This window comes from Mastacembelus armatus, chromosome 24 (genome assembly GCF_900324485.2).
Source record: "Mastacembelus armatus chromosome 24, fMasArm1.2, whole genome shotgun sequence".
Classification (NCBI taxonomy): domain Eukaryota; kingdom Metazoa; phylum Chordata; class Actinopteri; order Synbranchiformes; family Mastacembelidae; genus Mastacembelus; species Mastacembelus armatus.
Window position 1 is genome coordinate 9,644,725 of NC_046656.1, and position 11,465 is coordinate 9,656,189.

Consider the following 11,465-nt stretch of genomic DNA (forward strand, 5'->3'; position numbering starts at 1 on the left):
TACATCACTGGGTCCGTTGACCTGTCCGAACAACTATATCTCCTGTAGCGTTGTGATGCACAACAGATCGTGCTTTTGTGTTGGGACCTAAAATGTGCTAATGTCTTACAAAAATTACTGTTTTCATTTGCTGTGATTTTCAATTTTCCACTCTCTGTATCAAGACTAATTGTATCTATTAATGAAGCTGCATGTACAGTGGGGGTGAGATTGGCCCTTATTAACTGCTGTGTAAATGCGCACCCTTTCTGAAACACTCTTTATTGTCATGACAGCCTACAGACATCTCTGAAACCTTGTTTCATCTGCATTTGTCATGCCGGAGGTGGACTGTAGCCCACCCAGCCGGTGGTTTTCTGTAGCCGATGTTGATGTTGTCTCTGATTTGTGTTCTCCACATCAAAAGCAGACACCCCCCTGCTGTACTCAGCACCCTGTCCCCCAGCCAGCCGCTGTCACACACAGCTGTTTCACTCGTCTGTTTCTCTATCCACTACTATTCTGTTTTATCTCAACACCTCTCATTTCACTCTCTCCTCATCTCTTTCTCACCCATCTGCCTTTCACCTTTTCCTACCTTTCATTGGCTCTTACTTTTAGTGCACCTCTTATTTTCTCCTGCCTCTCTTATTCGACTCTGCCCATTCATTTTCCCTGTGCCTTTATAGCTTTCTCTCCTTTCTGTTTGTCTCTGTTCCTCTCTCTTTGTGTATTGCACCTCTGATGTCTCCCATTTTGGCATCTCAACCATCAGCAGCCAGTTTCCCTCTGTGTATTCCTGGGAGGAAAATGGGTGGTTTCAGCATGAAATTTGGGGCTTTATTCTGTGCACTATCTGCAGGGTGCTTACACACAGGCATTCAGGCAGACATTCACACCAATAAAACTTATGGTTACATCAAAACAAATCACAACTTCAATACACATTTGGCATACTTTCAGAGAGCAAATTATAGCCATCTCAATTAGTAAATGATTCTGTTTTCTATGATTTATTCCTGTATATCTAGTATGTAATTAGCATGCTGAATGAATCTTAGCCCTATAGGTTGAAACACCTTCTAATCAAATTGCACCTTTGAGTATTGCTGTAATGGCTTAATACTGCCTGAGCTCTTAGACTAAACATACTATGTCACGTTCTCAAGTACGCTTCTCCCTCTCAGTTTTGCCTGACACATTTGAGGCTGACAGAAGGGGATCCTATATTTGGGTGGTGTCATCAACAATATTACAGTTTCATGTCAGGACCCCCTCCCTCCCTAAGCTGGATGTCTTATGTGATAATACACGTGCAGGTATGTCACATGAATCAAGCCTGACTTCCTTTTTGCGTTTGAAGCAGAGTACAGTCCACACCTAGACTGTTTCAGGCCAAGTGAACATTTAAAAATGGTATTGGATTTACAAGTCTATGCCTTTTGACAGTTTTTCGAGTTTGCATTCCTGTAAGCATAAATAGAAACATTTATCTAAGCTCTGGACTGCAACTCAACAGCACAGTAGTTCATATCCTGTTGGCTAAAGGCTGAATAAGCTACACTCCAAAAGCAGAACAGTGAGGCCCAAACCTTTGTTTTTGCTGTAGGCTGAAAACATTTGGGTTTGACATCAAAAGATGAATATGAGACAAGAGATCAACATTTCAGCTTTTATTTCCAGGTATTTACATCTGGATCTGATAGACAACGTGGAATATTGCATTATTTGTAATGGAACACCAAATTTTTAGGTGAGCCAAATTATTGGAACAGATAGACTTAAAATAGATTAAAGTGAATAAGACTTAATATTTAGTTGCAGATCCTTTGCTTCCAATAACTGCATCAAGCCTGTGACCCACTGACATCACCAAAACTTTGCATTCTACCTTTGTGACGCTTTTCCAGGCTTTGCGTCCTCTTTCAGACCTTCAGTCTCCTCTTTAGCAGGTGAAATGCATGTACTATAGTGTTTAAGTCTGGAGATTGACTTGGCCAGTCTAAACCCTTCCACTTCTTGCCCCTGATGAGCTCTGGCAGTGTGTTTTGAGTCATTATCTTGCTGCATGATGAAGGATCTCCCAATCACTTTGGTTGCATCTTTCTTTACATTGGCAGACAAAATGTTTCTGTAGACTTCTGAGTTCATTTTGCTGTTACCATCATGTGTTTCATCATCACTGAAGATTAATGAGCCCATCCCAGAAGCCCAAACCATGACATTACCTCCACTGTGATTGACAGATGAGCCTGTATGTTTGGGATCATGAGCAGATGTGTTCTTTCTCCAAATTTTAGCCTTTAAATCACTTTGGTAAACGTTAATCTTTGTCTGATCAGTCCATAAAACTGTCAGAATTTTTTAAACTCATATTTGTACTTTTTTGGAAAAAAAAAATTCCAGCCTGGTGTTCCTCTTCTCCCTGCTGATGAGTGGTTTGTATCTTCAGCTGTAGCCTCTGTACTTTCGTTCCTGAAGTCTTCTGCGAACAGTAGATTGTGATACCTTCACTCCTGCCCTCTGGAGGTTTTAGGGTCTTTACAGCTCTCACAGTGTTGCTGTCGTCAACCAGTCGTTTCTTTCTTCTTCCGGACTTTCCAAATGGTTGTACTGGCTGTGACCAATTTTGGCAATGGCTCCCTCCGATTGATTTTCCATGTTCTCTCTGTGCTCTGTGCTTTTCATGTTGGTTACACCTCTAACTATAAATGCAGTCTGCATTAGCACTATTTATTGTTTGAACAGTCAATGTAATAGAACACACCTGGGCAACAAAACACACTTGCCAGTCACATGTTCCAATACTTTTGCTCACATGAAAAATGGGTCAGCTCAAACAAAAAGTGCATTCTTCTAAGTTGTGATGTAAATACCTGGAAATAAAAGCTGAAATGTTGATCTCTTGTACATCTTTTGAAGTTAAACTCAAATGTTTTCAGGCTACAGCAGAAATAAAGGAATTGGCCTCAATGTTCCAATACTTTTGGAGGGGAGTGCATGTGTTGTAGATAAGTTGTGGAGGAGGGATGGGCTAAGTTGCAAGATATTTGTTAAATTGTGCTGTTGGGCTGTTGCCTAATCAGATAATACCACTTAAATGCCAACAAAAATTCAATTTTATGACTGTAGTGATTGATTTGTTTCTACTTTAAGAAATTTCCATTAATGTCTTTGTACACTAGTCTAAGGCTAACCCAATATGTTGTCGTTTAATAGGCCATTACTTTTTTTTAAAAATCACCCTGCCTCTTGTAGAAGACCAGAAGTCTGTGCCAAGAGAAAACTCAGTGAGGTTAATGTTTAAGGACTAGAGGATGAGACTGGAAATGCCACGAGTTGAATTCAGACATAAATGTGCTGCAGAGTTTTATGGTTGAAATGTGGCAAACAATATGTCTTGGGAAGATGCCTTGTTTATTTTCCTGAATATTTTATTGTAAGGATTGATTGGGTTTGGCAGTGTTGCATCAGCAGTTTATATTTATATTTCACACTGAGGAAATCTATATTATTTTATAAACTAGAACACTCCATGGTGTAAAAGAAAATGTAAAATCAGTGCATGAGTGAAATGTCAAATTAATATGTAATAATAATAAAAACTGAGCAACCAGCTCCAACTTTTTAGTGACCATTTAACAGCTACACTTTTTTCTGTAGTGCTTTTGTTGAAATGCATCTAATGCCTTGATTCATAACGGTTGTGCTTACATTTCTTTCTTATATGCATACAGAACTGTTTATAAGAACACTTTCTCACAAGCCTCCACTATTCTACGTTTTTTATTTTATTCCTGAAGAAATTAAAATGCTATGGGTGCAGACATCACTTGTTAAATCCTACATTCTGTTAGGGCCAATGATAAGGGGGAGAGCTTTACTGTCCCCTAGTCTGTTGTCACTGAAAGATTAATACAAAGAATCTAATTTAAGCACTTATATGACATTTTCAGATCATTGCTCAGTTATCAGTATTCATTTACTTAGTTAAACAGAACCAATTATTATTAAAATATTAAATTGTCACCTTCCTATGCTGGAGGTGGTGTGGGCGAATGGCTGTGACATGCAAACTTAACTCCTTTTCTTGTCAGACATCCAAGTTTTCTACAAGTATGTTTAACCCATAATAACCCATGAATCCTGCACATCACATCTTTTTCATTGGAAAATGTTACTTTACTTCTCAGGAGACTATATTTTGGATGAATTACTGAAGGGCTAGATAAATTAGCTTGCATATTGAATTCAGCATCTCAATTTCTGAGTGTGAGAGAGAAAAGTAAAGTTGTACTATGCAGCATCTTCTGACCCCCTTGAGCTTCTGCACATGGTTATTACAGTTTTCTTTCTCTTTTTTATTTTGTATCTCTTTTTTTTTTTTTCAGGTTTGTGAGCAGTCATGACAAAGTCCTACGAGTTCAACTGGCAGAAACACCTGCCTGAGTTCATGCAGGAAGGCGCCTCCTTTGACAGATTTGATGAGGTAAAAATGACACGTTTCTTGTGAGCTTGTGAGTGTTCTATAAAAAGCTACAGCCCTGACAGTAGAAATAAACAGCCTTTATCTTGTTCATGCCAGATTTGTTACACATTATTGTTTATCTGAACATTTTCTGTTGCAGCCAATTCTTGATGAGCATGTGAAACCTTAGCCTGTGTTGCAAGCTGTACGAGTCTGTCAGTAACTTTGCTGATACTCACAAAGGTTATTAGTGTTGGCCTATTAATATTCTCCACCTTAATGACCACTACTGGGCCACTCATTATTGCATAAAGAAAACACAGTAGAATAAATTATCAGTGTTATTTGTTAATGTTTGTTAATCATTTTCTTCACTGTTTTATCTTGGGTGCAAGTAAACTTGAGTAATGTGATTGAAGTCAACAGAAAATATAGAAAAAATACAGCTGTGGAGTGTATAAGAAATGCATAAATCCTTAGATTTCAGCAGTAATCTTGAAATGATTACAGTGCCCCTGTTGTTGGTATAATGACAAATATTTGCCAATAGCTTTACAAAGTCTGCCTTTCTCTGTGTGTCCCTGTATAGTCATATATATTCATGACCCCATGTATATCTTCCTGTCTTTTTGCCCACGTTTCCTCTGACTAACTTAATCAGGACACTTAGCTAGGACATGTGCAGTGCAAAGGCAAAGTATGTCACACACATGCGCACACACACGTACACAGGCGTACGTCCCCTTGCACACATCAGGAAATCCCCCATCAGTCCTCTCCACTTATACAGTTGTGCTCACTGAGAAATGAGAAATATTGGCCATTTTCCTTGCGAAATAAAAGCGAACATGCAGAACATGTCTGCCTTTTTGAAATCATAATAGTTGTAGTTAGTAAAGATACAATCTGACCACTGTCCCTAAGTTTTCCTCTGTGATTATTTTAGTCACCTAGGGGTCACCAGGATTTCTCAAATTGTGCCAGGGGTATGTAAATTTATGAGCAGAACGGGCGTTAGTTTAGGGAGGAAGATCCCAGTTAGAGAAAAAACTGGAACGCATGTAGGGAAAAGCATCATTGAATCCACAGCCATGTCAAAGTAAGCTCTGAAACTGGGCCGGTATGCCTTTGAAGCAAGTCCAGTGTGTTGCTGCTGTGGATGAGAGCCAGGCAGGACAGGGATAAGACTGGCCTGAATGGGAATAAGGTCAACCTGTCATCATTAATGTAGTCACTGAGGAAATAATGCTAGCCTCTCACTGCTGCTTTTTGTCAGTTATATCCTTAACATTGATACAGTAATTAATAATATTATCCTTTTACTTATCTGATCAGGAAAGCAGATCGTTTCTTTAATATTAGTTGCAACCTCTTGGATTGTAAAGACTTTTTCTAACTCCATATCTGTGAGCGAGTGAATATCTGTTGCTCTATTGCCTGCCGGGGACAACTGTGTTGATTGAAGTAAAGTATGGCTCATCCACTAACAGACATAGACATGCTCTTTATCACTCACTCCTATGAGTACTCATACACAAACACACACACCATTTGTTTTTATTTTTCATGGGGACTGTACGTTGACTTGCATATATTCCCTTACCAAAACATTATTCTAAATCCAACCTAACCCAAACCTTAAACCAAGTCATCACCCTAAGATTTATTGATTAACCAAATGCTGATTCCCCAAAGTGTGAGTTGAGTTGTGGGTGAGTAATACATACTTAGATACAGATTGAAACCCCACTGAGTGACAGATGGTGGAGACAGGCAATGTGCAAGTGTGTCTGGGCGTGTGTGTACTCTTATGAGGTGAGGACATTTTTTGAGTTTTTTTTTTTTGTTTTTTTTTTTTTTTTTTGTTTGTTTGTTTGTTTTAAAAGAGAGTGAAAATATTTTGGAAAATGAGAATATCAACTCACTGACATTCATAGATTTGAATTGAGGGTTCAGATTTGATTGTAGGTTTAAGGTTAGACTGAGGTTTAGGTTAGGGTTAGTGCGAGGGGATCAGCTAGGCCGAAACCTTTGAAGGCAAGCATGTGGTTGCCTCTGTTACAACTTGGTTCTCAGATGTCACCTTATATCAACGTGGCCCCTGAAGTTGTGTGACATTAACTTATCAACAGCTCAGAAGATGGACTTAAAAGCCAACATCTGTAAATGGCTTGGTCTTACTTGATGTCTTTCCAATACATCACTGTTTGGAAGAAAGGCCATGAAGCTTCCACTAAAATCCATTAGCTTCGTCTATAAAGAAGAGAAGGCGAGTGTCATGTAGACCAGGCCATCAATTGAGTGAAACTTTGAGACTGCTGGATTAATTACAACAGCCAGGCAGGGCCTGTCTCAGATTTGGATCAACACCTAATATATGATCCTTAGCCACAGATGAGGATAAGCTTTGTGATCTCTGAAGATTCAATTCAGTTTTATTTATACACTTCCAAATCACCATAAACTCATCTCCAGGCAGTGTTCAAGAGGAGAGGAGAGCTACAAAGTGAACTGGACAGTCCAACCCGGGGGGCCATGATCAATAAGAAGGGTACATGGGCAGATATGAAGAGAATACCCCAAGTGAGGATGATCCTTCTTATCAGAGCTCTGTGTAATACACTTCCCAGTCCCTAAAATCTGCAACTCTGATAGGGATCAGAGGAAACCTGCCAATTCTGTGACTTCAAGAACCAGTTTCTGCAATCTCACAGGCTTCAAGCTGTGGAAGGATTTCACAGAGCTGGTGGAGGAGACAGAGCAAGGGAGCTTTTGTCTCTGGCTCTGAAGACAAGACAAGGCATAAGAAAGCAAGGATCCTAGCACTGGTTGCTGGGGATGATAGGGAGAGATCCCTACTGCAGTCCCACCACCTCAAGATGTTCCAGGCATAAAGAAGCAAATCATTGGTGAATGGAGGCTCCCACCTGATGGCCCTGCAGCCAGCACTGTTGGAAGTGCTGCAAGCAGAACTGCCCAGTCAGTTAGTAATAATACAGCTAAAAAACAAAATACAAAAAGTAGAGATTGACAGTCATTACTTTGGATTTTTGCATTATGAATACTGTTTTTGTTTTTTTTTTTTGTTAAATCATTTAAGCCGTTTCACTGCTGACTACCAGCAGTGTTTTTATCACCCAGCCAGTGGCTCCTGTTGATCTTGCTTGTTAAATGCTGTAGGTCATGTGTGTGGATGAGAGCGTCTGTATGTGCATGACTCAGTTTGAGTGTTTTATGTAGGGTGCCTTTATGGTCGATCATGCAGATGTAAACAAAGGACTTTTTTTGTGTGTGTGTTTGTGCCTGTGTTAGCTCCCTGGACTACCATAACCAGAAGTCTTTATCTGTCCACCTCCCGAGAGAGACGGCACTTGTTGGACCCTCATCTAATGTCTCCTTTGTATGAGGATGGACTGAGTGTTATCACAACCCTTTTAGCTTTACAAGAATTAGCTACCCCATAGTGTAATCATAGTCGGGTTCTTGTTTGGGACCATCCTCATAGAGGTGGCTTCAATCTGTGCAACTGAAAACCCCGTCAATGATGTTTTAGATGGGGTTTTTCCCCCAGTCAAGCTTTTAACAGCACTTACAGCAGACTCAAGTCTTCCTAAATGGAAGTAGGATTGTTCTATTGGTTTATTGGTTATACTGGTGACAGGATAGGACAGTAAGAAAAACAGCCAGATAATAAGCCATCTGTCGTATTTTCAGCAGCGTATCTAATGTCAGTAACATCCTGAAGTAATAAATTGTGTGTGTGTGTGTGTGTGTGTGTGTGTGTGTGTGTGTGTGTGTGTGTGTGTGTGTGTGTGTGTGTGTGTGTGTGTGTGTGTGTGTGTGTGTGTGTGTGTGTGTGTGTGTGTGTGTGTGTGTGTGTGTGTGTGTGTGTGTGTGTGTGAGAGACACTGTTCTCCATTCCTAATATTAGTGTGACCCAGGAGCGATCTCCTTTTTTGGTTGTGTTTTATCCTGCTTAGCAGTATGATTTGAATGGGATAAAGAATTTACACTTTGACCAGGTCACTGATCAGAGCAGTTACAGCTTACAGCAGCTAATTAAACTGAGTGAAAAATGTGTGAGATAAGCTATTTAATGTTAGTAAATTTACTGCTACAGCATTTAATGATCAGCGCATGTTCAACTACAGTATATGTGTGCATTAGCATTCTAGTAGCATAGTTAGCACACTCCAGGATCACTCATAGACGCGTGCGTACACACACACTCGCTCAGTTAAACTAATGCAGTCTAATCCAGCAAAAATCCTCCTTTATGAAGTTGATAACATTCTGTGTTAAAGAGTTGTTGATTCAGCTGTGCTGCTGTTGAATTTTAGTGTGTTAAACTGACAGGTTATTTTATACACCCCACTTTTCTCATTAAGGCTAAATAACAGAAATTCCTCTTCATATAATACAATACAGTTCAGCAGCAGCACAAACTAAGTGATTATACAGCTGAATCAGCTCCTATCTGTCAAACTGTTTGAACAAAAGCTGAACATGATCAGTTCCATTAATTATTGCAGGGTTGTTGCATTAGTTTTAGTTAAATGTGCATAATAAACTGACAATTCTGGGTAGATGCATCTAAGTCATGTTCACGTCCTGGGTCTGGGACTTTGTTCCAGCCAGATGATGTTTGCATTAAACAGGTTATGGCAGTCACATTTACCTCATGTTGTGTTTGCCTTAAACGTGGTCTCTCTGCACGTAATGTGTACATACAGAATGTATTTGCACAAACCTTGTGTGTCTTCTTGCATGCATCTGTCTTTATGTAGACAGGTTTGCATTAGAAAAGGAATTAGTGCTACGTCCATTTGCCTGGTTACATAAACCTTATGTGTTTTAAACAGGCTGGCTCTTTAATGTTTCGTCATGTCAAATGATGATTGATGAAGCGCCCTTATCTCATTAAAAAACTGCTTTTCCTCTCCACAGGACCCTTACATCTTTGAGCCCAACTGTCAGATGAAGGTGGATGAGTATGGCTTTTTCATCACCTGGAAGAGTGAGGGAAAGGTAGATCCTCCACCTTTACACCTCTGCATTCTCTGGTCTTCCATGGGATTATGTAAAGAGGAAAAACAGTATCTGTTATGCATAGAAAACTGCATCTAACAAAATGTTTTAAGAAATCTCCCCTTTTCATTGAAAACCTTTAAAACAAGAACAAAAACACAGCTTTAGTGCACATAATTCTAAAACATAACATTGGCACAGCACCCAGAAACACAGTAAGCTGGTTTCTGTACGTATAGTATTAATTCAGAAAGGATCCAGTAACGTATTTGTTGCAGGTGTTGATGATCTATGTTAAACTGTTGCTGACAGGTTGTACTTTTACTGCTGTGTACAGAGTATTAGAAGTGATGTCACAAACATTATGAACTGTGACCCATGTGTTTTGTATTTATAATTTTTTCATTCCTCCTCCTTCCTCTCTCATTCTCTCTGTCTTTCTTTGTGTGTCCTTCTGCAGGAAGGCCAGGTTCTTGAGTGTTCCCTCATCAACAGTATTCGTGTTGGTGCCGTCCCAAAGGTGAGACCTCAGGAAGAACAATTTCTTCTTTTCTGCCCTCACATCATTCACAGTTTCTGCCCACCTTACCCACATTCTGCCTCTTGCTTCCATAATGGTCGTCTTGTTAAGAATCTAGTGACACCGCCACATCAGGAACGTTACTCATGCTTTGATAGCCAAGACTTCAGTGACTTCAGTGATCTCGGGCTCTCAGTTAAGTTCTCACTGCAGAGATTCTCTCTGAAATACCAGATTCAACCAGGGCACTTGGAGAACATAAACATGAAATATTTAACTCCTCAATATTTACACAGCCCTGACTGGGTTTAGCCACAGGCTGTATCAGAAAGTTATTTGCAGTCCTAGCTTGTGCTTTTGACCCAGAGAGGAATAATGACACCTGGGCTTCCAGTCCTATTATGATGTGCTGTCAGAGAAGCACTGGGTTAAAACGTTCACACTATGGGATTCAAAGCTCACAGGTATAAGATGTTCTGTTTCTGTCAGAATGACTTTTCTTTGTCATGTAATAGGAAGCTGACCTCAAAATAGCCAGAATGTGCCAACCGTCTCTATTCAGAATTTTCTGTAACTAGTCAGCTATTTATTTAGCTGGTATGGAGCCAGATACATACACACAAACATAAAGCTGTATGGCCTCTCTGTATGTTAAATATCGATTTGTGCAGTGTAGCTTGTAGTGACACATTATATTGTCCTATTTGGCATCAAGCACAGCAAATGAATTATGAAAGCTATTATGGGAATACCCACGCAGATCCCTGCCTTCAATTAGGATGCTAACCTGTCAAGCCACTCAAAGTCAGAGTCCTGACAGGAGACAGTGGTGCATGCTGTATGCGTAACCGTTACTGTTGACAGCAGTGGGAGGTCTGTTTGTTTGGTCCTCTGTGTGGCTGTGTAGGTGCATGTGTAAGGGCACGTTTACAGATACCGCAGGCTAACAGCACCCCTCCAAATGCTGTGTGCTCCTTTATAAGTAGCAGACTAACAACTGATACTGTAGCTGGGCTTTTCCTCACAGGCTAATATGGTTATATAAGCCCTCAGAGCCGTTTCAGATAATCCAATGAACAAGAAAAGATGAATGGCAGTGGATGATTTCTGGCTGAGGTTTTAAAACAACAGAACCTGTTGCCTGGTGCTGTTAATTCAATCGCACAACAAAAAAATAGCAATACTATCCTCCATGGTGACTATGGTGACGAGCTGAAATCTGGTTGAAAAGATGAGAAGTCGTCATGCTGAGAGAATGCTTTTGAGTTTTATTTTCCTGTGGTATATCACATCACAAGTTTTTCCCATCAAACATGACCCACACATAAATGTATTCCTAGATTCTTGTATTCTTAAGAGCATTTGGGGTTTTGAATTGGTCTTACTGACCAGCTAGCATTGTAAAGGTATTCAGAAAGTCTCCAGTTTTGCAGTCTGAAACCTGTTGATTTGATCTTTAACGTCATAATA

General features: G+C 39.9%; 1 protein-coding gene across 4 annotated transcripts in view; it reads left to right on the forward strand.

Moving 5' to 3' along the window:
• The window catches only part of plcb4b (phospholipase C, beta 4b), a 58,675-nt gene that overhangs the window by 24,909 nt on the left and 22,301 nt on the right, over positions 1-11,465 (forward strand). For all 4 annotated transcript variants that reach the window (XM_026318276.1, XM_026318275.1, XM_026318273.1 and 1 more), the window contains 3 exons: positions 4,371-4,468; positions 9,395-9,475; positions 9,936-9,995. In XM_026318276.1, the coding sequence (XP_026174061.1) occupies positions 4,385-4,468; positions 9,395-9,475; positions 9,936-9,995 (225 nt within the window). In that variant the 5' untranslated portion in view covers positions 4,371-4,384. The remainder of the gene's footprint in view (positions 1-4,370; positions 4,469-9,394; positions 9,476-9,935; positions 9,996-11,465) is intronic.